Source organism: Neovison vison, chromosome 13 (assembly GCF_020171115.1).
Source record: "Neovison vison isolate M4711 chromosome 13, ASM_NN_V1, whole genome shotgun sequence".
Taxonomy (NCBI): Eukaryota; Metazoa; Chordata; class Mammalia; order Carnivora; family Mustelidae; genus Neogale; species Neogale vison.
The window spans coordinates 77882742-77910429 of NC_058103.1; the positions used below are offsets into that span (position 1 = coordinate 77882742).

General features: G+C 46.8%; 2 protein-coding genes across 2 annotated transcripts in view; one reads left to right on the forward strand and one right to left on the reverse strand.

Annotated features, from left to right (window-relative positions):
• The first annotated feature begins 943 nt into the window (after positions 1–943).
• On the forward strand, positions 944–24642 carry HDC (histidine decarboxylase). Its single transcript, XM_044230047.1, has 12 exons — positions 944–1020; positions 3541–3713; positions 7302–7415; positions 8374–8496; positions 10789–10923; positions 11164–11307; positions 11789–11855; positions 12683–12845; positions 12937–13027; positions 17094–17192; positions 23344–23445; positions 23589–24642. Exons 1-12 carry the CDS (start codon positions 990–992, stop codon positions 24336–24338), a joined length of 1992 nt encoding a protein of 663 aa, XP_044085982.1. The 5' UTR covers positions 944–989; the 3' UTR covers positions 24339–24642.
• Positions 24643–27179: 2537 nt separating this feature from the next.
• Positions 27180–27688, reverse strand: part of SLC27A2 (solute carrier family 27 member 2) — a 42665-nt gene continuing 42156 nt past the window's right edge. Inside the window, exon 10 of the mRNA XM_044231169.1 lies at positions 27180–27642. Coding sequence (XP_044087104.1) covers positions 27466–27642 — 177 coding nt within the window. The 3' untranslated portion in view covers positions 27180–27465. The remainder of the gene's footprint in view (positions 27643–27688) is intronic.

The window sequence follows — 27688 nt, forward strand, 5'->3', positions numbered from 1 at the left end:
GACTCCCCGGTAAACCCAGAGCCTGGCATGCGGCTCCATCTCTCAACCCTGAGATCATGACCTAAGCCCAAACCAAGAGTCCGTAGCTTCACCGATTGATCCCCCAGGTCCCCAGCATTTGATCACTTTTTACTTTTTTCTGTCTCCACAGAAATATTTTGTAAAAGGCAAGAGATTTATGCCATCTGAAGAGAAACCAGAGCATGCATTTGATGACCCCTTTCTCCTCAGAAGGAGGCTCCAGGAGTCATGTCCTCTTCACAGTAGTGTCTGCATGCCCTTTCTCTCTCTCTCTCTCTCTCTCTCACACACACACACACACACACACACACACACAGACACTCATCCTTTCAAATGCTAAAAACAATGAAGTCTGGATGATGTTTCCATTTTTATTCTTTTTGCTTATCTGTGTTTTCTCATCTCTCTACAACAGTAAGTTGTTATGTGGTAATTTAGAAAATTCACTGTGTTACCTGATAGCATCTGCGTGTCCCTGAGCACCGTGTGGCCAGCAGGGCAGCGGCTCTCTAAGTGCCTGTCCCTCCGTCCCTCCCTCCCTCCCTGCTGCTGAAAGAGAAGGAATAGCAGGCATAATACCCATCATTCAGGCCACTTATTCTGCATACCCTTGGCTTTGTTCTTGGCTGCGGAGCCTGAGCTCTGTCCATGGTGGGGTGGGGGGGGTGAGGGGTGGGTTCTGTGGTCTGAGGTCAGGGGTGGAAAGGCTGCCTGGAGGTTTGGGTTGCTAAGCGCACTGTTTAATTTAGAAGGGCCTTTTATCCTGGATCTCTTGATCAGAATTGGGGAAAAAAGGGGTGGGGTTCATGAAGCCTAGAAGAAGGGCTTTTGAAGGGTGGGGCTAAAGTGGAAGGAGGGGGAACCTTTTAAATAAAGGTCCCACACTGGCTGCCCAGGAGTACGTCCTCCACCTCCTCCAGAGTCTGTCTGTGAGAAGGCAACGCAGCCGCTACCGCAGCCCCAGAGAGATGATGGAGCCCGAGGAGTACAGAGAGAGAGGTGAGGGGGGCACCCCTGTTGTTCTCTAGGAACAGGGCTGGTGGTCTGCCCTTAGCTTCAGGGGTGGGGGGCTGTCGTTTGACTGGAGCAGTAGAATTGCCCTCTGAGAGTTCGTTTCCACAAAATTTTTCCTGAGGAAGGACTGCGGGACCCCAGAATTGAAAACTTTCTCCACCTCTCTTTCATTCTCCCTCTCCCTGTCCTTCTCCCACTCTCCCAAGTTTCAGCTGTCCTGTCCCCTTTCTCACAAAGAGAGGATTTGGATTCCTGATCCACTTAATAGGGAAAGGGGATTATTCACATTCTGAAGCAGAAAAAATTTCTCCAAGTGTTCTGTAGTCACTGCAAAAATCTTTTCTGTATATTCATGTCTCTATGTGTGAATCTGTCAGTGCTCTTCTTTCACTTAGTCCTTCATTTCATAAATATTTAGTGAGTAGCTACTATATCGCAAGCCTTGAGGAATGGGAGAATCCAAATGGTTAGCCTGTTTTCCCGGCATCGCTCCTGAAGCGGGCAGGAGGTGGTGGTTTCTAATTTTTCTTTCTGGGACTTTTTATATCCTCCCCACCAGGGATAAGTTATGTTGCCTGAAATTTCTTTGTCTTAAGGTATTGTCGCATGTTAGGTCCAGCTTTTCCTCTCTCCTCCATCCGCACCTAACTCACTAAGTAGCTCGCAGCCTTTGCATTCAAGCCGGCACTCGCTTATTCCCCGGGCTTCCCAAGAGCCACAAGCAGCTTCCCACGGGCATCCAGCCTCTGTGTCCAGCACAATTACATTTCCTGCTGCTCCTGGACCAGTGATGGGCAGGTCCAGTTTTCTAGAGCCCTGCTGGGGTGCTACTGCCGTCGTGAGAGGCAGTGGCTGTGGGAGGATTGGAGGAGAGGGAAGGGTGTTCAAATCTCCCTTTGTTCCTTTCCTAGTTTATTTCTGAGTTTGGTCCTGCTCATGAGAATCTTGTGTGAGCTGGTGTAGAGGCAAGAAATCAGGTTCCTTCTTCTCTCTGTTTTATCTTATTTTATTTTTTTGTAGGGGAAGAAAAGCCCAAGGAATACTAAGAAGCAATTATAGATACTGAGAGAGACAGGGAGAGAGAGAGATGAACACACAGACGCAGAAAGGGAGAGAAGCAGAGAGAGAGAGAGAGACAGAGGGACTTGGAGGGAGGGAGAGACACAGGCACTCTGTCTGAAGACTGAAGCCCCGTCCTGAAGAAATGAAAGGGGAGGAAAAAAAGTAAATAATTTAGAGGCGGTTCAGAGTATTTGGGTTGGCTATTTTTCTTCCTTATGTATTTGTTCATTCATTTTTTTTTTTAAGCATCTAAGAAATGTCCTAAGCATTGAGGTATTGGTGCAAACAGAGTGAGGGAAACTGAGTTATTAAGACCTGGTCTTGCATACTCCCAAAACAAATAATACAATATATGCCAACTAGCAGGAATTTAACACTGGACACAAATAAACAAAAAGACATTGCATTTCCCCAGAACTTCAGGCTAGTGCAGGGTTCCTAGTCTGGGTCTATGTTGTGCTTTAGGGATTTCATGAACCTCTGAAATTATAAACTGTTTGTGTGTGTGTGTGTGTGTGCGCGCACACACGTGCAGGCCCATAGTTTTCATCAGGTTTTCAAAGAAGTCCATGGGGTCCAAAAGTGCAAAATTACTGGTCCAGCAGGAATAGTGAGCAAGTAGATTTTTCAGCTTGTGTCAGAACCTGGCAGGGAGCTGAGCTTCTGTGCTAACGAAGAGTATAGTGTGTGTGTGTGTGTGTGTGTGTGTGTGTAACAGTTTTTGGACAGAAAGAGCTACAGAGCTACTAAACCTGTAAGGTAGAGAATTAATGAGATGTTCTGTTTTGGAGAAGAAAAGAAAGGTAGGAGAGAGAGTCAAAGTTGATATGGATAAGTGAAAGGGGAGGAAAAATAAGTATTTTACTTTAGTGCTTGAGTTTTATAGTTCATGATTTTCTCTCTGGTTCATGTGTTCACTCACACACTCCCCCTCCAGTCCTTCATGCCCTCACTTATTTTTTCATTCATTAAAAAAAAAGATTTATTTATTTATTTGAGAGAGAGGGAGTTGGGGAGGTGGGTTACATGGAGAGGGAGATGGGGAGAGGGAGAGATCCCAAGCCGACTGACTGGAGTCTGATGCAGGGCTCAGTCCCATGACTCTCAGATCATAACCTGACCTGAAACCAAGAGCTTGTAGCCTAACTGGCATCCCCCACCCATTTTTTATTTTAAGTCATCTCTACCCCCAGCAAACGCTGGACGAGAACCCACAACCTTGAGATCAAAAGTCGCATACTCTACTGACTGAGCACCGCCACCCTCACTTATTTTTAAATTCTGAAGACACAGCTGGTGCTAGGGATCAGGACTTCTCCCCATCCGTCCACGCATCCACCTCCTTCTTCACCAGGTCTCTTGCTCCTGACCAGAGGGGGTGGGACAGGGATTGGCCAGGCCCGGTGGGGGGATATGAGGCGGCTGTCTCCTCCTCTCTTGTAGGAAAACAGATGGTGGATTACATCTGTCAGTACCTGAGCACCGTGCGGGAGCGGCGTGTGACTCCGGACGTCCGGCCTGGTTACCTGCGAGCCCAGCTGCCTGAGAGTGCGCCCGAGGAGCCTGACAGCTGGGACAGCATCTTTGGGGACATCGAGCGAATCATCATGCCTGGGGTGAGATACGGTCCCCACAAGAGTGATTCTGGGTTTTGGGGCAGTGGAGGGCGGGCAGTAGGCCTGAAGAGAGGCCTGTCGTGGGTCAGGCTGCCACTTGGGCACTAATGTGCCAGCCTGTCGTGTGAGCATGTGGAGGGCCAGGGCTTTGAACTTAGGTTTCTGATGCCAGGGCTGCCTTGTGGGGCTGGATGGGAGGCCGGAGGGCGTTAGCCCTTCACCTCAGGGTCTCTCGTCTGACGGATGCATGGAAATCGAATGGGATGAGGTAAGAATGAAAACTGGGCCTGAGGGGAAAGGCCAATGTGGAGAGCAAGGCAGAGAGAGGAGGCAGGAGACAGTCCCACAGAACGCGGAGACTGGCTGAAGGGAGGGAAGGAGGTCGAGACAACACTCTCCCTGAGGGTACCTGATTGTCACCTAGAGAGGACCAGGGAGCTGAGTGAGACCTGTCACCCCCTGCTCTCTCCTCCTGGAGGTGGGAACGGTGTCCTTCGCCACCAAGGGGAGGTCTTACGCTTGAGCTGCTTTTCAAGAGTAGAAAGGAGCTTTCCCTGAATCATCTGTACTCCCCGTGACAAGGAGTCCGGCCTGGTAACAGCCCTGGCGGGGCCAGGGAGCAGACAGAGACCAGCTGTTGCTTGAGCTGTGGCCTCTGTGGGCTGGGATGCTGTCCCCGGCCACCAGGGGCAACGAGCTGTGCCAAGGTGTTCATGCTAAAAGTGAGAACACCAGTCCTCCTCCCTCAGAAGGGCTGCCTTTTACTGAGCGCTGTGTCCCATGCCGGGCCCTGGACGAGCCACGTTGCAGGCTGGCTTGTTCTATCCTCTAGTGATCCTATACTCCCTGTTTCACAAATGAGGAACCTGAGCCTCCGGGATGTTAATTGTTTTCTCAAAGTTACAGAATTTGTAGGCTGGTGGATCCAAGATTTTAGCCCTGAGCCAGTCTCATTCCATAGGCTCCTTCTCCTACTCTGATCATCTGCCCCTACTGAGTGCTCTAGCCTGGCCCTGTGCACCCAGGCGCCACCCTTCACTGGGACCCCAACACACAGGCTGTTTCCTTCTCTCTGTCTGCTTGGGGCATTGGTGTCCTGAACCACATGTGTTCAGAGACCTCCCAGGACTGACTTGGGATTTGCTTCCATCATCCCCTCAAAGCTTCAGATGCGACAGAAATATGCCTGGAGGCAGGGATGACAAGTTATCCAAGCTTTGTGCAGCCGTATTGGTTGGCAAGTTTGAATAAAGTCCATTACTCACCTCTCTCTGACCACTCAGCCTATTTCACAAGCATCTTTTGAAAATTTCCATATCGTAAAGCTTTACCCAGGAGGCTAGTGCCCCGATAAGATTATCTCATGAATTTCATTCTGTAAAATATAATCTGTTGAGGGACCAACTGTAATTTGGTAGTGAGGCTGAGAGCAACTGTCAGAGGAGGCAGAAATGAGCTGATTCATTGATTGCAATTCCCGCAGTTGCTGGGGGTATGGCCAGAGAGGCTCATTTCTGGAAGGAGAGTTCTGTCTGTTCTTGATAAGGGTTCCTCTGGCTTATCTTATCATATTTATCTTGCAAGAACAGATAATTGTCTCTTGATAGGGTTAGGGGATGGAAGCCCTTCTTTGGGGTTTCCAAAATACTGTCACTAGGGACACTGATAAAGAGGTCCCAGTCTTCAACGCCTCTGAGAGACGGCCTGAAATCGGTTGGCCCTTTGCTTTCTCATGTTGACCAGCACCTCATTGAAGACTGGACTGATTTTTCCCTCCCTGCCATCTCCTAGACGCAAAGAGATGAACTTCCCTTCTGCTTTAATTCTGACTCTGGTTAGAAAAACCTCCTCTGCAATTCATGGGGTAGAGAGAGCAGCACAGGGAGAGAAGGCAGGACGTCTTCTTGCTTGGGTCCTGGGGGCAGACAGCCCTGGGTTTCTGTCTTGGTACTGTCATGGTACTGTCCCTGTGAGGTGTTTGTGATCATGGGGATGCTGCTTCGCACTAGCTGGCCCTGATTCTCATCTGTGAAATGGGGGTAATGGGAGAACTTATCTCATGGGTACTGTGAGAATTAAATAAGATGAAGTATGGGAAAATGGAAGATACCCTCGTTACCTTCCACACATTTCGCCTAGCGAAAATCGGAAGAAGAGGTCCGATTATCTAAGAGTCAAGTCAGATTACATGATGTCTCTATCACCATGTGATTAACTCACCATTAACGTTAGTGCTTTACATTTTGCAAATCCTCTCCCAGACCAGTCCACATGACAACCCTAGGAAACATTTATTTTCCTGGATTTATTTTATGATGGGAAACTAAAATTAAGGAAGGTACAGAGAAGTATCCTGTTTTTAATGGGATCTGCATCATATATACATTTTGAGATCCCTTGTAAGAAAATAAAATTAAGTATCTTTCTCAAAAAGACCCATACAAACATGGGACCTTGGAGCTTAAGTTCCTTAGCTTCACGATAAACCTACAAAGTCTCACAGCTAGTTAGGGACAAAGGTAGGACTGGAACCTTGTCCTTGAACTTGAATATTATGCTCCTTCTACCACACACACTTTCTAGGACACTGTCCTTGCCAATGAGGGATTACAAGAATTTCTGCACACTAAATATTGATACACTAAGATGTTGACTAATGAGTTCTCAGTAGGATTGGACATCTAGAATGACAGGGTTCCATGGGTTCAGAGAAAGGTTCAGAGGAGCTGGGGAATTGGGAAAGGGTTTGTGGAGGAAATGAGTATTTTGTAGCTTTCTAGGAATTAGCAGGTTTTGGAAGGTCCTATCAGTATGGGAGGTGCCTGCTTGTCAGGAGACACAGCATTGCTCAAAAGCATGAATGCAGAAATGAGCAGGGCATCTTCATCAACAGGGAGATGAAGCCAGATTAGATAATTAATGAGGCCAATGAGCCCATTATGGTGGGGCCCTCTCTGTCCACCTAGCTTCTGCTTTCACCTGGTTCTTCAGTCTGACTGTGGGCCTAGGGCTTAACTTGGAGGTAGGGGTCCCAGGCCTGTGAGCTGGCAGTTCCCTGCCCTTTTCTCTCCTTTCCCCAACTTCACTAGGAAGTGGAGGACAGCTTTGAATCCATTCACACTGACTCTCTGCAGGAGCTGTGTGCCCAGAGAGCTTGGAGACCTACAAAACAAAGGACACTTTTGCCAGAAACTGGATAGGACAAGCAACCTCTTCTTCTGGAGCTCATCGTCTCCTCTTCCTTTTATTGCTGGGCAGGGATGGCATGGGGGATAAGCAGTGGAAACTAACGTGAGCACTCTTCAAAATCCACAACCCTAATTACTATACTGATTTTCATTTTGCATATTCCCTTCTGGTCGCGGCATATGTACACAGGCTCCACTGATGAAATAGCATAGAAGATGAGAAATGGGGGTGGGTGGCAAGAACACCATGAATATGTTTTATTTTTATGGAGTTGTGTCATTTACTTGACTGTCTTACAAGTGTCAGCCCATCTCTAGAGTGGCCAGGGAGGGTCTCTGGTAGAGGGAAGCCTCCCAGACATGCCTCCTGGTGCCACACATGGACATGCTGTCCCTCCAGGTGGTACACTGGCAAAGTCCCCACATGCACGCCTACTACCCAGCCCTCACCTCTTGGCCATCGCTGCTGGGGGACATGCTGGCCGATGCCATCAACTGCTTGGGATTCACCTGGGTGAGTAACCATGGCCGTAACTGTTAACTGGTGGCCGCTGGACATGTAGCAGAAGGTGACATGCTGGGGCAGGCATATTTTGTCCTGATCTCTGAATGGGGGTTCTAAGTTAAATATGAACAATGGCTACATTCTTTGAACTTTGTAGAAACGATCTCATCTTATCCTCTAACCCTAGGGAATCATGAGTAGTGCTCCATTTTTTTTGTAGATAAAGAAATTGAGGCTTAGATAAGTTCACCTCCCCAGGACCACACAGTGCACAGAGACAGAGATGACATTTGGACTGAGATCTGGTTATTGCCACAGTTTGTGATCCTCAGTAGGCACTTTGGCGCCTGTGGGTACAACTTCCTCTGCGCTCTTGTTTGTGAGGGTTTAGGGATCTATCCTCAGGCTCCCCTTAATAATTCCCTAAGGGCTGAGTGGCTTTAAATTGCGCCAGAAGCCCCCAAGAACAGATTTATATTTTAAGCCTGACCTGTTATAGGGTGTGTCAGGGGAAGGAACAGCTGGGAGCGGAGGCTGAGGGGAGCTGCTATCTTTTCCAGGAAGGAGTGCTTTCTTTCTTAGTCCTAAAGCTTGCCCTTGGCTTTCAGGATGCTCAGCTGGGTATTTTAGGGACTAGGGAAGCCAAATGCAAGCCATCATTTCTAGGGCTGTTTCTCCATAGAACTGTGGGAGTTAGGAAAGACTCCTACTGGTTGAGGAGGGGCAGCGATCCAAAGCCCTATGTCTTTCGCCCCTACAGTTTGGCAGAGGATGGGGTGAGAATGGGGCATAGGGCCTGACACTGAGCCCTTGTCCAGGGGGAAGACAGGTCAGGTTCCCACTGATAGCATGGGGACCCGGGAGGGCCAGGGCAGAGACATGTGTTTCTGGGGCTGATGGGGCAGGGGGAGGGGTGCAATCTTGGTGTCCAGGGACTTCCTGGACGAAGCTGCCTTCTCTCTCGCAGGCCTCCAGCCCTGCATGCACGGAGCTGGAGATGAACGTCATGGACTGGCTGGCGAAAATGCTGGGACTCCCGGAGCACTTTCTGCACCACCACCCCGGCAGCCAGGGAGGAGGCGTCTTACAGGTGCCTACCTTGGCAGAGCTCCTCCCAGCTTGGGGGGCAGACGGGTGAATGATAAACTGAACCCCGCAGAGGGCCTTCTCCTATTTTCCACAGAGGTCCCCCCACGTCATCCCCTCCACCATTATCACTGCCATCATCCCCTTGCCCTTAACCGTCATCATTATCCTCCTGATGGCCGCCACAATCGCCCAGTCCACTATCAGAACCACCGCCTCCTCCGCGGTCACCACTCTCACGGAGGCTGCCACCTCCACTCTTCCTTTTTCCCTTTTTCTTCAAAAAAGATTCACAAGTCCACCCATGATCACATTTCCAGTATTGCTGGATTCAGGTGTCTTCGTTTCTCACCCGACCCCTCCCCTTCCTTGTCTCATTTAACACCTTTTGGGGAAAGGGAAAGAGAAGGCAAATAGAGACTTCCTGCCCTCCCTCCTGGGTCCAGAAGACCCTGGGCAGTGAGAAAAATGAGCCCCATAAATTGATTTACCTTATCCTACAGCCCTATCATTTGGGTATCTGTCAAATGATAGTTCCTCAAAGATTTCTTGTCTTGTTAAGAGCCACCCATATGGTATAGCTTGCTGGGTGTCTTGCATAGACTGTGCATACTGCTGGGTACTTCTGCATCTAGAAACCCTCTACATTTATGAGGGCTTGGTTGTGAGACCTTTGAGGACCCATCAATTCTTGACTTCTACTCTAATATACAATTTTCCTGGTTTTATAAACTATAAGATAGAGATAATAATAACAAATAATATAGCAACAATATTTTCCTCAGAGAGTGGATATGAACGTTCAATGAGCCCTTTTTCTTCCTCCTCTTCCTCCTTTTCTTCTACCCCTCCTCCCCTTACTCCTCTTCCCTCTCCTCCTCCTCCTCCTTCTTCTTTTAAAGATTTTATTTATTTATTTGACAGAGAGAGAGAGAGAGAGCGAGCGAGCACACAAGCAGGGGAAGTTAGAGAGGGAGAAGCAGGCTCTGGGACTCTGGGATCATGACCTGGGCTGAAGGCAGACACTTAACTGACTGAGCCACCCAGATGTCCCTAAGTGAGACCTTCTTTAAAATAAAAATAGCCATGCTGCTCTGGGATGAGACCTGACAGTTTGCTGGACTCACTGCTAGCTCAGTGACTTGCTCTTTCTCTGCAGTCTTGCAACGAGACTAAAGGAAAATTGCTGCATGCTGTGGACCTTCTGGGTTGTGTGGAGATAGTTACAACTGCAGACAGTGTATCTGGGGGACATGCTAAATGTCTGCTGTACGTGACTTTGCTTTTCATTTAATTATCTCAAGGACTCTGTAGGTAAACAGTATCATCACCAATCTTTGAGATAAGAGCACTGGAGCTCAGGGAGGTTGAAAGCCTGCCTCAGCTGGCCGGCTGGTAAGTGAAAGAAAGGATTTCAACACACGCTCATCTACATCCAAAGGACGCTTCCTCCTGTATCATCGGCCCTGCGAACTTGGTTCAGTCCTATAACATCTCTGAGCGTTGCTGTCCTTGTCTGTAGATGGGAATCACGAACACCTCAGAGTGGTTTATTGAGGAGCCACTGGGATGACAGAACGTTTTGTATACTACTCGTCTGCTGTTAACACCCTCTGCTAGGTCTTTTTAGCAGGGAGCTATAGCTGTGGGAAGAGTTCAAGAAGAAAAGACACCAAAGACCGAGTGAATGAATGTTGAGAAACCTGTAAGAATTCTGTGAGGTTGCTGAGGGGCCCACAGGGTGCCCACAGACATGGCCAGAACAAAATCCTATCCAGCCTTCATTTGGATAATCAGTACTCCCACTCTGGGAGGCAAGTGGAAAAGAGTCTCCCAGAGGGGCAGTGTTAGCCCGAGATCACAGGACCCATCGGCAACAGAGCCAAGGCCAGAGTGACCAGCCTCCCAGATTAAACCAGGACCCCCTCTCTCAGGAATGTCCCTTTAGAAACAAGCTCTAGTTCCATGCCTAAAATGAATAAATTAAAGGCTCTTTATTTTTTGGCAAGTTTACATGGGGAGCAAACATATCTATAGGCAAATTTCTATCTAGCAGAGGCTGAACATCCTCTTTTTGGTCTCTGTGGCCTCTCTAATAAAGGTGTTGGTATTAGGTGCAAATTTGCTTTCATCACTTCCCTGGTCAGTTGGAGGAGAGGCACAGGGTGCAGTGAATGGAGAATGTGGGACAGGTCTGTGAGTCGGGAGAAAGAACAGCCCTTTAGGAAGGAGCCAGGGGAATATGCCCAGGCACCAGAGGAAGAGGCTGCCCCTGATAATCCTTCTTCCACTACAGAGCACAGTGAGTGAGTCCACCTTGATCGCCTTGCTGGCAGCGAGGAAGGACAAAATCCTGGAAATGAAAGCATCTGAACCCGGGACAGACGAGTCCTCCCTGAACGCCCGGCTCATTGCCTATGCCTCTGACCAGGTGAGTTGCCCGATACAGGCCAAATCCTGAAGTTGGTGCTTGGCTTCTGGAGTCGTAGTTCTTGAGTAATTTTTTTCTAGACATGAGTAGGCTGGAGCTCAGGATGGCGCAGGCCTCAGAAGTCCTCTCTAGGACACATAGCAAATGTTATTTTTGATTCGCCTAGTCTGGCTTCAGCAGTTCCTGGGGGGTGTGCAACCCCGGGGGGACTCGGCTAACAGGTTTCCATGGTCCTTCTAGGCTCACTCCTCAGTGGAGAAAGCTGGTTTGATTTCCCTGGTGAAGATGAAGTTTCTGCCTGTGGATGACAACTTCTCGCTCCGAGGGGAAGCTCTTCAGAAAGCCATCAAGGAGGACAAGGAGCAGGGCTTGGTGCCTGTTTTTGTAAGTTAGAACGAGTTCTTAGCTTAGAATGATAGGATCTGGGGGCGAGGAAGGAATTTGGGCAGAATTTAAGCAAGTAACATGCTGAAAAAAAAAAAAAAAAGAAAAAAGAAAGAAAAAGTACAACATTTTACAAGTTATGAGTTGCTACTCGTTGGTGTGTTAAGAAATAAATTTTGTGGGTCATAATCTGTACAACAAACAAATAAGAACAGAAACTATCAGAGTGCATTCCTGTAACCAGAGTAGTCTGGTTTGGTGAAACTTTCCTTCAAATGCACGTTTGTACTAGATTGTTCTATAAATTGTATTTCTTACTGTGGGTCATGGTAAAGTGTAATGTGAAATACATGCTGTTCCAGTGGGATGGGTAGGATCGATAGTACTATGGTTCAGTCTTTTTTTTTTTTTTTCCAGTCCAACTGTGTCACATGAGCCCACCTTCCCACATTAACCATTAACTTCCTTGATTTTTCTTCAGGTGTGTGCAACACTGGGGACCACTGGGGTCTGTGCATTTGACTGCCTGTCCGAGCTGGGCCCCATCTGTAAGTGTCTGCCCTGTCTGTCTAGGAAGACAAGTCATGAGCTTTAGAATGTTCCCTTAGAGCAAGAACCTGAAACTAGCTCTGTGGCATTATCTTGCCCCTCTTGGGTCGGTGCAGAGAGCTGAAGAAGAGCCCCAGAAGCCACCTGTCACAAGGCAGCCAGAGCACGGCTTTTCCCAGCAGTGGACCAGGGGTTAGAAATCCCTCCAGCCCTTGCCTTGCATCCTCTCAAGGAAGCAACAGTGGGAGAGTCTCAGGTTCTCTTGCCCTCTCAAGTGTACGTCCAAACCTTGAGTAGGTCATATGCGAAACACAGGGTGAAGGAGGCACCATGGAACATTTGCTATTCTAGGCTAAGGAAAGGAAAATGGTAGGGTGGGGGAAACCTTGGGGGAAGATAAAGGTGGAGAAGGAATCCCATTTGGGATTGCGTAAAATCCCTAAGCAAGAAACCCTCTAAGAGAGAGAGATATCCCCGCTGGAACGTTTGTGTCAGATGCCTTAACCCTGCCCTCCGGGCCAGTAGGGAATTGCTTTCTGTGCCAGGAACTTCTAGGTTGATGTCCCGGGAGTGCTGACCCTCTGGCCAGTGAGAGCAAAAGGCCAGTTGTGGCTCCATGGATTTTCCCTTAGAAGGCCCTTGCCCTTGTCCCCACCCTCATCTCCCTGTGCCTTGCCAGCTCCTTCAGCCAGAGCAGGCCAGCCTTTCTTCTCTTCTCTTGAAGCCCACCAGCCACTGTACCAGGCGGGAGATGACTTTGAGCTGGCTGGTGGCAAGCCCCCACCCCCAGTCCTACCTCCCAGCCAGGAGACCTTTGCCTCCTCAGGTGCCAGTGAGGGACTGTGGCTCCACATCGATGCTGCCTACGCAGGCACTGCCTTCCTGTGCCCTGAGTTCCGGGGGTTTCTGAAGGGCATCGAGTATGCCAATTCCTTCACCTTTAATCCTTCCAAGTGGATGATGGTGCATTTTGACTGTACTGGCTTCTGGTGAGTGTGGCAGCCAAGCTTCCAGCCCTTAGGAAAGCTTTGCTCCCTCTGGAGAGGCCTCAGCCACTAATGCCTGCTTGGTAACCCACAGGGTCAAAGACAAGTACAAGCTGCAGCAGACCTTCAGTGTGAACCCCATCTACCTCAGGCATGCCAACTCAGGCATGGCCACTGACTTCATGGTGAGTGGCCAGAAGCGGCCTCTGGGATGGACTGCACCTGACCCCAGAAGGTCTCCTTGATGTTGGCTTCTGTCCGAAACTGGCATATTGTGAGCCCATCCCATAATATGTTGCTGTTTGCCTTCGGTTTCTAAGCATATAGAATGAAACCCAGAAGACTGTCAAAAAGCCTAGAAAATGAGACCAACCTCTGAGGCAGTATGGCCATTTCCTGAATATGCGTGGCGTTCCTTACTCCCCAAAGATGCCTCTTCTACCACGAGTTGGTCCATTCCCTTCTGTCTCCAGCTTGGATAATCTGCTCCGCTTAGTGCCCAGCAGCAGGGTAGGGTGGAGAATCTCCGTGGGTAGGGAAGGAGGCTCCTTGCTTGAATCTCCTTCATCTTTTGTCCCCAGGGCGTTGCGTCATGGTGGGAGGCTCCACGGGAGGGGGTGGGGCACAGGCACCCTTCCTGAGCTTCTCCAATTAGTCGTGGCCTTCTCAGCTAGCTGCACATCCGTCTCTCTCTTGAATCTACCCACATTCTCAGCCTGTACTAGCTCCTGGGGAAATGAATTCTTGAGATTTACCCCTCAGTTTGAAGAGGAACCTTTCCTTTAGTTGTAGAGGAGACATAGTTGTGAACAAGTTATATCTGGGGCCAAGGGGAGGCAGCAGAGCAGAGTAGGTGAGCTTGGTTTGAAATACTACCCCAGCTGTGGGCCTTTGGGAAACTCAGCTGCCCTCTCTGAGCTGTGGCTTCCTCATCTGTAAGATGGGTACAGGGAGGTTGTGAGGGTGAAATGGGAACATACACGTAAATCACTTAACACAGTCCTAGGAATGTGGCAGTTACTCAATTAATGGTAGGGGGTAGTATTGCTAAAAATTCTTCTTTGAAGCTGCAGAGATTCACTGGAGAATGGTTATGCGTTGAGGTCCTTAAGCCAGCTGGCCTATTGTTCCTCCATTTACTAACCTGTGTGACCTTGGTCAAATGACAGCCTCTCTGTCTTGGTCCCTCATCTGTAAAATGAGGACGATGATACTAATATTGGGTTCTAAGGCTTGTCATGAGGTTAAATGAATTAAAGCAGTGAGGCAGAGAGAACAGTGCCTGAGGTCCGTGATTCAGTCTGTAAAGAGAAGGTTCTGTCTTGTCTCCTTGGACAACTGAACTGTCTTGGCCTTTTAGTCCTAAAATAATAGCTCTGTCATCTCTTGATTGCATTGCTTATTCTCCCTCAGACCAGCTCAGACTTCCTTTACATTTCTGAGTCTGCTTCTTCTTCTTCTTTATTTTTCAAAAGGGATCAAGATTTCCTTTATTCACAAGTGGTTGACTCTGGTTACCTTTAGAGGTGAGGTTCATGAGGGGAAGGGGCCCCCAAAGGAAAAGCTTGGGCTTTTCATGGCAGATCTCTCAAGTCCATTTTGATCAGCAAAAACAAGCTTCTTTTTTCAAGGAGAAGAATTTTTTAGGGAGGAAAATGCTTGTTACCATACACTTTGTAATTGATGCTGTCACTTTTTAAATGCCCTTTGGAATCAGGTGTCAGCTAATAACATACTCAAGATTCCTCCCTGCCACGCCATCCCCCCACTAGGAAATTGTCAATGTCATCTATAATGTACATTGCCATATTTTCCTTTTTTGATTGGAGTGGGTCTGTAAGCTTACAGACCCTCAAGACGCTGATAAAAGTAGACAAATAATGGTTCTCTCATCTTCATTGCCCTGTCTGGTAGGTTTTCAGCAATTTTTAAATTAAAAAACATTTCACAGCATCCTAAGGGGCAGGTCTCTTCAGGGATAATTCTAAGTTTCTTTCTTGAGTGTGACATGGGAAATGATACTCATTCTCCTATAAGTGTATTTGGATCATCATCACTTAAGAGCATTATCTTACCTTCCCCCATTTTGGATCTCCTGTTACCTTTTGTTTGCTTATTTGTTCCCACCAGTGTCCCAAGGTCTTTCTGTGGCTCGTTCCCATCAGTTTGGAGATTTTATGATGTTCTTTCTCTTCTCGATAACATTTTATAAAAAAATATTGAATTCTACCTTTCTTAACAGTGGTCTGGGGAACATTTTTATTTATAGTCCCCCTCCAGAAAGTGTGGATTTATGCGTTTCCTTCCCCCACCTCTAAATCTCTGGATTCCATTTCCAAGTCTCAAAGAAACTTCTAGAAAATGGAAGCCTTCATCTGTTGTGATCCTGGAAGTCTTCACTGCTGCTCTGACCCAGGCTCTTTCTCCCCAGGTGGCTGTAACTTGAAACAGAAGCGCAGCCATGTTTGAGATGAGCCAGAAATAAGCAGCATCCTGAGAGAGAAGGCTTAGGAACTTCATCCCTGAGCCCGGGCACCACCTAAAATCAGGGCTACATTTTCTAACATCAAGCTCCCACTAGTGGATGGGGCATTGTCTTGCCTGTGGCTGGGGAGATCTGCAAAACCTCAGAAGGACACAGAGGAGGCTTGGGGATGTCTTGAGTTAAAGAAGCGCCACATCACCTTTTCTATGTCCAAATTTCCTGCTCTGAGACTATCATCTAGCTGGGTCAGCACGGATTGGTTTTGGGATAGTGACAAGAGGAACAACCGGGGATATGAATAGAGTGTGAAGAAATAAAAAATAAAATAGTCTTTGCCTCTCGTTTTAATTTGCTGGTGAGATAAAGTAGCCAATTAGCCATAACCATTTGGGAAGCCAGGCTTTGTTATTCTCCTAGAGTGTTCCTCTAATAAGGGATGGAGTTGACTGCTTTCCCTGTCCCAGGGATTTTGTCCTGTGCTCAGGTTTTGATGCCCTCTGCTGGTAAGCACAAGTCCCCAAGCTGGAAAACAGAGGCTTAGTACTTGACATAGGAGAAACATTGTCCATCCACAATGGAGCAGTGTCCCTAAAGGGAGAGTGCCCCTGCCCAGGTCAGGAAGTGAGTGTGAAGGGTGAAGGTGAGCACATTTTCAAGGTTTTGGAAATCCTGTGGATGAGTACATAAATATCAGTAGGACAAATATTTATTTTCAGTCAACAGAAATTTTGGTGAAGCTTTCTGGCATTTGAAGAAGAGGTCACTAGAAAACACATTAGTCATCAGGGCAACCGTCAGTGTTTTCCAAACCCTTTGGTCTGTTTCCAGATGTGTGAAACCAGTTTAAAATTGTTTTGAAAATGTTTCAGTCTAGGGTGTCCATGCCTTGAACTTTAAGCTCTGTTGATTTGGTTACCAGGAACAAAGGGTCAATTTTAGTTTCACAGGGGCCCGGATATGGAGGCTCATTTGAAACCTGAAAGCTGGAGTCATGGCTCCTGAGGGCACAGGAATGTCCCAGGACTGTCCCAGGAAGAAGTCGTGACCAGACAGTGAGATTAAATAATGATCATCGGGGCTCTAGGTAGAAAGACTGCTGTGATCTATCCGTAGCTTGCATTTTTATCACCTAAATAGCCACCGCTTGCTGATGACTTCTGGCGAAGCTCTTCTCAATTGATTCCCTTCATGCCACTTCCATCGGAGGTGCTGCTCGTTCTCGGTCTCACGAAGAGCCAGTGGGGTGGCATCACCACCCCACTGGGGGGGTGGGGTGGGCATCACCCAGGAAGAGCCCGAAAAGAAATCCATGTCTGCGGGGCTATAGCGTCCCAGCCCTTAAGCACTGTTCTTTACATTCGGGGGGGGGGGGCGGGTAGTGATAGAAATAGAACTTCATTCCCTGCAATTTGAGAAACTTAGGTTCTTTTCAAGAAGAAAAATACATGCCCCATCTTGAATTTTGGCCTGAGATGAGATGTTGAAAGCAGCATTTGAAGCAAAATGGCTTCTCCTTGGTTCAGGGTCATGGACTTGGTTTCCACTTGCCATGCTCTTGGACAAGGGTAGCTATTGGCCACCTTCCCCAGGATTTGGTCCCGTGACAGGACATCCTTTGGGTAACTAGTCTTGGCTTCTTCTTAGCAACAACTTCCAGAGTCATGGTGACACCGTCTATCCCTGGAGGGCAGGACAGGCAGGGTAAGGAGTGTGTAAGGGAGCAGGGCTCTTGCCTGTATTCATCAGCCCTTGTGCCTTTGTTCTAGCACTGGCAGATCCCCCTGAGCCGCCGGTTTCGCTCTATCAAACTCTGGTTCGTGATTCGGTCCTTTGGTGTGAAGAATCTTCAAGCGCACGTCAGACATGTATGTAGTCTTGCTGTGTGTCCTTGTGGGGAGGAAAGCTGGCTTCTGCCCAGGGGACCTGCGGTGTATGGCTCAGGTGTCTGGGCCTGTTCTTGGGCTCCTGGGACTTGATTATTTAGCGTAGCCATTTCTTTGTTAGCTAGAGGGACCCTGAGCAAGAACACGACACCGGGGGTGGGGGTGGGGGGCTATCTGCTGTCTGCTCCCCTGCGGGAGGGTCTCATTATTCCTTCTTTTAGTAACCACGCACCAGGGGAATGATGGCCTGAGAGCCCATTTTGCAGAGGGAGAAAGAAAATAAAACAAAGGGCAGCTTGTGTGTCCGGGGTAGGAACATACTTTCTATAAATCACTCTGATTATCATAAAAGCCTGAAAATTTGTGTCCCTTATGGTTATGTCTGAGACATGGCTCTTCTAGCTTGGACATGTAGACCTACCAAGTCTGGAACAAACCTCTCTGCATCATATCAGTGCCTATTTACAGAAGGTCTATTTGGTATAATTTATTTTAACCCAAATCAACAACAACAACAACAACAGAATCATTGTGCTAGAAATAAAACCCAGAAGTAAGTGAGACAGGCACTGTTTCTCTGTTGTATTCTTCATGATAGAGGTGGGACTTGACTAAGAATTTTGGCTAGTAGCATTTTTTTAAAAAAAGATTTTATTTATTTAAGAGAAAGGGAGAATGAGAGAGAAAGGGAGAGAGAGAGAGCATGAGGTGGGGAGGGTCAGAGGGAGAAGCAGACTCTCTGGCTGAGCAGGTAGCCCGAAGCAGGACTCGTTCCTGGGACTCCAGGATCATGACCTGAGCCAAAGGCAGCTGCTTTACCAGCTGAGCCATTCAGGGCCCCCTAGTAGCATTTTTCACTTGTTTCTCTGAGTGCCTATGAGTAAGGCAAAGCCATTGATAAAAGCCATGGGAAAGTTCAAAGACATTGTCGTTATTCCTCTGTTTGTCTTTCCCCTTCCACCTTCCCTTTAGGCAATTTCTTCCTCATGAGATAAACACAAAACCAGGGGCACCTGGGTGGCTCAGCGGGTTAAAGCCTCTGCCTTCAGCTCAGGACATGATCTCAGGGTCCTGGGATCGAGCCCCACATCGGGCTCTCTGCTTGGTGGGGAGCCTGCTTCCTCCTCTCTCTCTGCCTGCCTCTCTGCCTACTTGTGATCTCTCTCTCTATGTCAAATAAATAAATAAAAAATTAAAAAAAAAAAACAAAAAAACCCCCACAAAACCAAATGAAATGGTCGAAGCAGTAAGCATGGCTGGTTTATGGTTGGTGATTTTACATTCGTAATAAACATCCAGGTGTTTGGTTACTGGGTGTTTATCATTGAGTGGCTGTCACGTGGCATGTAGTGCGGGACATCAGGCACTTCATCCTCTCTCTAGATCCTCAGACTCGAGACTGTAGGTAGTGGCCGGGAAATGAGACAGTGGAGGTTACAAGTTACCAGGAAAGCTCTTTTGCTTACAACTTAGGACTGGATATCCAGCGTGTAGGTGTGGCCAACTCCCCTAATGCTCCTCTTGCAAGTCAAAGCTCTGAATTCCCATCAGTTCCCCGACTCCTGAACTAGACCCACACTTCTGGGCTTGGCTGTCAGGGACCTGGGTAGGAGCCTCTGTTTCAGCTCAGGCTTCTCACCGACCTGTTACAGCTGTGTGCTCTGTCTGCCTCTGTACTTTCCCCTGTGCTTTGCCCTTCTGGATTGCTTTCTGTTCTCCAAATGTTGTTAAAGGCTTGTGTTTCATTTCTCCCAGGAGCTTTCCTGACTATTCTGTCTGCCGCAGTCACGATCCCTGCTTCCTTGGCATTCCTAAAATCACCTACTTAAGCACTCTTTTATTTATTTATTTATTTTTAAGATTTTATTTATTTATTTGACAGACAGAGATCACAAGTAGGCAGAGAGGCAAGCAGAGAGAGGAGGAAGCAGGCTCCCTGCTGAGCAGAGAGCCCGATGCGGGGCTCGATCCCAGGACCCTGGGATCATGACCTGAGCCGAAGGCAGCGGCTTTAACCCACTGAGTCACCCAGGCGCCCCTTAAGCACTCTTTTAAAATGGAGCTCACAGGTTACCAATGTCCCACAACAGTAAGGGGTAGACCAAAACAGAGTTGTTGTGAATTAATTTTATTTTTTCAACTTGACTGAGATCATAATTATTACTTGCATAGTGTCTTAAATTTTAAAAATACCTCCTACTGTTTCATCAGATTCTTACAACAATGCTTGGAGTGGGCACCCTGACCAGCCCCATATTATAAGTGGGGTTCAGAGATGGTAATTACACCGCTCGAGAGTGGAAGGCTTTTTCTCTGCACAATTTTGGGTTATCTTCTACTACGTGAGCTCTTGGAGGTTATATAAAACCGAGATGTGTATCTCTCTGTAATACAGTAATGCTTTAGAGAATGGAAACTGGGGTTGATTTTTCTGTTCTACCCTTTACTATTTGGTGACCTTGGGCAAATTACTTAAACTTTCTGTGTTTGGCTTCCTGATTTATAAGATGGGAAAATGATAATACCTATCAAAGTTTAATGGAGATGATTAAATGATGATACATATAAAAACCTTACTTAGTATGGGACCTAATACACATTTAAGTACTCAATGAAGATTCTTTCTTTCCTTTCCTCCTCCTCCTCCTTCCTCTGCTTCTTCCTCTTTCTTCCCCTCCCCACTCCTCCATTTTCCCCCTTCTTCTAATGGTAACAGATGACTGTTCTCATTAACATCATCATCATCATCATTCATCATTTTCTACCACCTACAGTTGGGATTGGCCAACTTTTTCTGTAAAAGACAGACTGTTTTTGGCTTTGCAGGCCATACTGTTTCTGTTGTAACTATTCAATTCTGACACTGTAGCACAAAAGCCACGGTAGACAATACAAAAAAATAGGCATGGCTATGTTCCAGGAAAGCACTGTATTTGGCCTTGCAGCTCTAGTCTGCCCTTGATCTAGATTGGTTCAGGGCACAGGTAGTAGCGATGCTCTCTTCATCCGTGAAGGTGGTTTCTGGTGGCAGGGGTGCTGAGTTTTTCCCCTCTCCCCTGGCCCCTGCGTCTACCTTGTCACAGGCAGCTTACATTGTAAGCTGGGAGGTGGGAGAGCAAGCAGAACATGGTGGAAAGTGCCCATACTTGGTGACCAGGAAACCTGGCTTCTGCCCCTTGTACCTCGGGGAAGTCCCTTTCCCTGAGCCCCTTTTAGAAAATGGAGAAGTTAAGACAGAAGAACAAGAGTGTGGCGTGAACATGGGGAAGAAAAGAAAGAAAGTATGCGACCATGTAGGGTATGATGTCTTTGAGATTAGATGCTTAAAGAGAATAGATCAAAACCTAAAAAGAAAGAAAAGAAAGACCCCAGTGTACTCAAGGAAAGAGAGGTCCTCCAACATCCTTCCTGCTTTTTCTTCCGGTATAACAGCTGGGCCCACCTGACCACATCCTGCTTGATACCAGCTTTAATTAATTAATTAATTAATTAGTTAATTTTAAAAGATATTATTTATTTATTTGACAGGCAGAGATCACAAGTAGGCAGAGAGGCAGGCAGGGGTCTGGGGGGAAGCAGGCTCACCGCTGAGCAGAGAGCCCGATGCGGGGCTCGATCCCAGGATCCTGAGATCATGACCTGAGCTGAAGGCAGAGGCTTTAACCCACTGAGCCACCCAGGTGCCCCTTATTTATTTATTTATTTATTTATTTTTAAAATGTTATTTATTTGACAGAGAGAGAGAGAAAGCAAAGAATGGGGAGCAGGAGAGGGAGAAGCAGGCTCCTCGCAGAGCAGGGAGCCCAACATGGGGCTTGATCCCAGAACCCTGGGATCGTGACCTGAGCTGAAGGCAGACGCTTAACCGACTGAGCCACCCAGGTGCCCCTTGATATCAGCTTTATCAACTTTTCTATTAAAACTAAACTTGGGGGCGCCTGGGTGGCTCAGTGGGTTAGGCCTCTACCTTCGGTTCAGGTCATGGTCTCAGGGTCCTGGGATGGAGCTCTCTGCTTAGCGGGGAGCCTGCTTCCTCCCCCTTCTCTCTGCCTGCTTCTCTGCCTGCTTGTGATTTCTGTCTGTCAAATAAATAAATAAAATCTTAAAAAAAAAAGAAAAAACTAAACTTGACCTAGTGCAGTCAAGGATGGACTGTCTGTATGCCAAGTGTATGCGTTGTATAACTGACTGTGTAATGTCTGAAATTGAGAAACTGGGGCAAAAGTGGTGTGATTAGCTAAAATCTTTTTTTTTTTTTTTTAAAGATTTTATTTATTTATTTTACAGAGAGAGATCACAAGTAGACAGAGAGGCGGTGGGGGGGGGAAGCAGGCTCCCCACTGAGCAGAGAGCCCAATGTGGGACTCGATCCCAGGACCCTGGGATCATGACCTGAGCCAAAGACAGCGGCTTAACCCACTGAGCCACCCAGGCGCCCCTAGCTAAAATCTTTTGAGTTCTCTTGAAATTGAGTATCAAGTCTGAGAACCAGGTGATTCAATGAGAACCAGGTTAGAGCAATTAGCAAATATTTTATTGAGATCCTTCTGGATGCTTGAAGAAACTTTTTAGAAATGAAAGAAAAGGTAAGTCCTGTCCCTGTTTAGTTAATAATCTTAGGTTTTAAAAAAAAGGAAATAAAAAAATGACATAAACTTCAATGAAGGATTAATATGGTACAAAGTTTAAAATTTTTTTTTATTGTGGGAAAATATCCCTAAGGTAAAAATGACAATTTTAACCATTTTTAAAAAGATTTTATTTATTTATTTGACAGACAGAGATCACAAGTAGGCAGAGAGGCAGACAGAGAGAGAGGAGGAATCAGGTTCCATGCTGAGCAGCGAGCCGGATGTGGGGCTTGATCCCAGGGCCCTGGGATCATGACCTGAGCTGAAGGCAGAGGCTTTAACCCACTGAGATACCCAGGAACTCCCATTTTAACCATTTTAAGTGTACAATTCAGTGACATTAGGTATGCTCCCAACATGTGCAACCATCATTACTATTTCCAGAACTTCCCCCTTATCCCAAAGAGAAATTCTGTGCTTGTTAAACTGGTGCAGAGAGCTTCCTTCCTTCCTTCTTTCCTTCTTCACTCCCTCTTTCTTTCTTTTTCTTTTTTTAAAAGTTTTTTTTTCTTTTTTTTAAGATTTTGTTTATTTTTTTGACAGAGAGCACAAGTAGGCAGAGAGGCAGGCAGAGAGAGAGGAGGAAGCCGGCTTCCTGCTAGCAGAGAGCCCGATGTGGGACTCGATCCCAAGACTCTGGGATCATGACCTGAGCTGAAGGCAGAGACTTTAACCCACTGAGCCACCCAGGTGCCCCTAAAATATTTTCTTTATTAATTTAAGAGAGAGAGAGAGACCACTGAGGGAGAGGGAGAAGCAGTCTTCCCTTCCAAGCAGAGAAACTGATATGGGGCTCGATCCCAGGATCCTGAGATCATGACCTGAGCTGAAGGCAGGTGCTCAATGGACTGAGCCACCAAGGTGCCCTGAGAGTTTTCTATGATGTATGTGGGGAGGATGTATAAAAAATATATTCCTTGTGGAATGGGAAAAAAAAAAAGAGGGGGCCATGTAACAGTGTGTGAGGTATAGGGAAGGTATGAAAAGGTTTGAGAGGCAAGGGAAAGACGTAGGCTTAGGATAAGGACAGGGCTGTTGAGAACCCACATGGTGCCTCTACATACTGTGAAAACAAGAATCTCTTCCTCTGGGCAGATCCAGCCTATACAAAGTACCTGGCTGGGAATGCAGACAATGGGCTGGACTTTGGCCCTCGCTTGCCACCCTGACCAGTCAAAAACCTGTGAAGCCCAGGATCTGAGGCCAGATTTCACTGATGGCAAAACACATGCCTTCTGGCTCTGGAGCTGAGCTGAAAGAGGGCCCTCAGAAATGAGTTCCTGAGGTGGATCTGATGATGACAAGCCATAGGACATTGCTCACAGGAGGTTTCCCAGCTTGGAATATGAGCTACATCAAATGGAAAAAATCAGGCAGAAGCCATTCAGAACTCTGTGGCTCAAAGGTGTCACGTTTAAACCCATTTAGCAGTGTGAAACTTTATGTGGAATTGTCCCTCTCCTGATTATTAATCTCAGTTCTCTCTATATTTACAATTTTAGGGCACTGAAATGGCAAAATATTTTGAGTCTCTGGTCAGGAATGACCCTTCCTTTGAAATTCCTGCCAAGAGGCACCTTGGCCTGGTGGTTTTTCGTCTAAAGGTAATGCCAGTAATGCCATATCCCATGGCTTATAATTATGTTAGTTGATGGTTGTTCAGCCTCTTGGATCTATAAATACTGGGCTTCTGGGGGTGCTTAGGGGGACATGATATAGATGTCATTTCTCTTTATTCTTTAAACAGGGTCCTAATTGTCTCACAGAAAGTGTATTAAAGGAAATAGCTAAAGCTGGCCGTCTCTTCCTCATCCCGGCCACCATCCAGGACAAACTGATCATCCGTTTCACTGTGACATCCCAGTTCACCACCAGAGAGGACATCCTGAGAGACTGGAATCTCATTCAAGACGCTGCTGCTCTCGTCCTGAGTCAGCACTGTACTTCCCAACCTAGCCCTCAGGTTGGGAACCTCATCCCCCAAACCACAGGCCCCAGAGCCTTGGCCAATGGAATGTCCCTTCAGTCTTCCAATGGGGCGGGCTCTGACCCAGCGCAGGCCAGGAAGATCATCAAGCAGCCTCAGCGTGTAGGATCCAGTCCTATGAAAAGGGAAGACAGCTGCCATCTTGAAACCCTCCTGGACCCACTTGATGATGACTGCTTTTCCGAAGAGGCTCCAGATGTCACCAAGCACAAGCTGTCCTCCTTCCTGTTCAGTTACTTGTCCGTGCAAAATAAGAAGAAGGCAGTGCGTTCCTTCAGTTGCAACAGCATGCCTGTGAGTGTTCAGAAGCCGCTGCCCACGGAGGGCTCTGTGAAGAATGGTGGCTCCTCTAGGGCCAGAATCTTCTCTAGGTTCCCAGAAGAGATGATGATGCTGAAGAAAAGTGCCTTCAAAAAACTCATCAAGTTTTACAGTGTCCCAAGCTTTCCTGAATGTAGCTCTCAGTGTGGGCTCCAGTTACCCTGTTGCCCTCTGCAGGCAATGGTTTAGACCAGGGGTTTCAGTCAGAATCCAAGAATGTGTTTCAGGCAGTTGCTGAGCCCTTCAAAATTATATGCTGAATTTGTGCGCTTATGTGTATGTGCATTTTTCTTAAGAGAGAGCCCATCATTTTATCAGATTCTCACAGAGGTTTGTGACCCATGATAAGATACAAATGGGGGAGCTTAAGCCAGCATGGTACAGAAGGTCCCAGCCATCTGGTCAGAACGAAAGGACCCCAGGAAGGGTACTGACAGGCACCTTCTGTGGTTCAGCTTGTGATATGAGATACAATGTAGAAATAAATTGTACTTGTCCCTGAAAAAATATCCTGTGTGACTTAATTGACTACTGAGAAATTGGCTAATTCATCAGAGCTCATCCTAGAGCCTTCATGTATGTGCTTTCGGAGTCTACTTTTCAGGATGTTGAAGATGTGGATTTAACTCTGAAAGAATGACTTTGGAGGAGCACTTGGTATGAAAAAGATAGGCAGTCTGAGTCAGGCACTGTGACTCACAGTTTATAAATGAGGAGACTGAGGCCCCAGGTCACAAAAGCTTGTAAATGGGCAAAGCCAGGCCTCCTTGTCTTCAGTAAAGCCCATGCTATTTCCATCATGCCATAACTGATCAGAAGCTCACGGTCCAGCAGGCGCCCCCTCAGTCCTTCAGTATATTTCAAGGCTCCCTCTTTAAAATAAATAAAATATATATATATATATAAAAAGGTGGTCGGGCCCCAGTAGGCTCTGGTTACAGACAAATGAATGTTCTGGATAACAGTGTAAGTACTGAGCTCTCATCTGAGAACACATGTTTTAATATGACCTCTGCTTACAACCAGAATTACTTTAAAAAGATCAGAAGTCACATAATTGTACAATGTGATATTTCCCAAGAACGAAAGTCATGTTCTCTCCCATCATTTGTGTTCAGACTGTCCCTAGGAGATCAGTACAGCAAAGGCAGAGAGGATTTAGAATTTTGCAAAAATTCTTAAGTGCTGACCCACAAGCAACAATGTTCTAAATTATTGGCAAAATTCATAAATACACAGGGGTATCTGGGGTTTTCCTGGGGCCATTCTTAGGTCCTTTAGGCCATATTAAGTGCTCAGGAACTACTCATCATTGGTCATAGTAAGTAGGGGCAAGGATTCTGGTCACGAGTCTTCTTAGTCACTTAAAAAAATGGAGAGAGTTTAATCAATATTTCTAGAACTGTGTTGGGGGTGGGGGCAGTGACCCTTCTTGTCATCTATCACGAAGGATCCCTGAACATGTTTTCCTGGGGCCTTATGAGGATCAAATTGGGGGAGCATTGGGGCTCCTTGCCAGCCCCTGGTCATCTGAAGATGTCCTCAAGAGAAGGAAATTCCACTTCTTTTAGGCAGACTGGGGTGAATCTGGATTACACTTTTTGGCCATGGACTTAGTTACCACGAAGTTCCTGTTTCCTAGGATAAGCACCAGTAAAGAATATGTTGTCTTGATTGCCACTACCGGGGATCTGCTCCTAAGACTGTACAACTGACACAGGCTGAGGTTAAAGACTTCTCCTCAAGAAGGGAGCTGGCTAAGTGTAAGGAGAAAGAGCCTGTCTGCAAGGCCTCCTCTAAGTTTCCCAACCCTCTCTCTGCTTGACTTATTTCACTCAGCATAATCTCTTCCAGTCCCGTCCATGTTGCTACAAAAGTTGGGTATTCATCCTTTCTGATGGAGGCATAATACTCCATAGTGTATATGGACCACATCTTCCTTATCCATTCATCTGTTGAAGGGCATCTTGGTTCTTTCCATAGTTTGGCGACCCTCCTGCATCATGCCCAGGGGGCCTACTTTCCTTAAACAGGCTGCTTGGCAGTAGACTGGCTGTGGAGCGAAATCGTCTCAGGTTTGAGGAGCATGTGGGACTTGGAGGGGGTGCGGATACTGACTGGAGATCTGGGACTTATCTGGCCCACAGATAACATTTTGTTCAGGTCCATGGGAGGCTTATAAAATCTGAGCCTTCACATTTAAAACACTGGAGGATTCACAAATAGCTGGGTTTCTGTTTTCTGAATAATCAGATCTTAGAAGTGCCTGAGCTGTATCCCCACAGCACAATCATCAGCCAGCTGAAGCCCAGTAGTGGCTGCCCTCAAGTTTGCCACATTCACGACCTGTTTATCTCATCCCCATTACTAATGTGAATCCTGAAGACACATGAGTGTACAATCCTTGATGTAGTTAAGAAATGTCTACTAACACCTTCCATGTATAGAATTCTGATACTGTTGGCTTAGGCTCCTTTAAGGAGTCAAGGTGGTCTTTTCACCTGCTGAAGAATGCAGTTTGTAGACAGTGGCCCAGATGCTCTGAGGAGGGGAGAGTTGGCCTCACACTGGAGCTGGATTTCCACTGGACTTCTCATTAGTGACACAGCCCCCTCACCTTTCAGCTTCTTGCCATTTAAAATTTATTTATTTTATTTTTTTTTAAACTTTTCTTTTTCTTTCTTTTTTTTTTTAAAGACTTTATTTATTTATTTGACAGAGAGAGATTACAAGTAGGCAGAGAGGCAGGCAGAGAGAGAGAGGAGGAAGCAGGCTCCCTGCTGAGCAGAGAGCCCGATGCGGGACTCGATCCCAGGACCCTGAGATCATGACCTGAGCCGAAGGCAGCGGCCCAACCCACTGAGCCACCCAGGCACCCTTAAAATTTATTTTTGTCTTTACTTTTTTTTAACCTACAATGCCATTATTATTATGATGAGTTAGGACATGTATGAAAAGTTGCCAATGAGGCTGTTAGGCTCAGGGTTTTTGTACTTATAAGTCAAGAAAGAGACAATGTCATCACATTGGTTGGCATTCATCTATTTTATTACATATTTTAGAAAATAATGCACCCTCTAACAAGCTTGCTCTGCAAATACGAATGGTAGGTGCAAATTGAAAAAAAAATACTTATCTCTAAATATTTTTACATGTCAAGGTTCAGGTGTAATTTTTAAAAAGCCTCCCTTTTTGGAATGCATAAAAAAATTGCATCTCACAATCTTCAGTCAAATTAAAGTTGGATTACACCAAATGGCTATACTGGGTTCATTCAGTTTCTTTCTGGAAATGTGAGTTAGCCTCTCAGGAATATTCAGAGTTTCAGAACTTTATTATTGATGGCATTGTAAATGTCCTCAGTCATCGGCACATACGTTTCTGCTTTGTCATCCAAGAAATACAAGGCATCTTTGATGACTGTCGGGTTAAAACCCTCCTCCATGAGGGTCACTTTGCGGTGTTTAAAAGTTCCAGTGATCTCAATGGTGTCCTGAAAAACAGCAAACAGTCCACATTGGTGGAGTGTTTTGTAAACA

Excerpts from the sequence above, each read along its gene's own strand:
- HDC (XM_044230047.1), top strand. The coding sequence starts at position 990 with ATGATGGAGCCCGAGGAGTACAGAGAGAGAG. Across the intron at positions 7,416-8,373 it reads ACTGCTTGGGATTCACCTGG|GCCTCCAGCCCTGCATGCAC; the intron begins GTGAGTAACCAT and ends TCTCTCTCGCAG. Across the intron at positions 10,924-11,163 it reads TTGCCTATGCCTCTGACCAG|GCTCACTCCTCAGTGGAGAA; the intron begins GTGAGTTGCCCG and ends TGGTCCTTCTAG.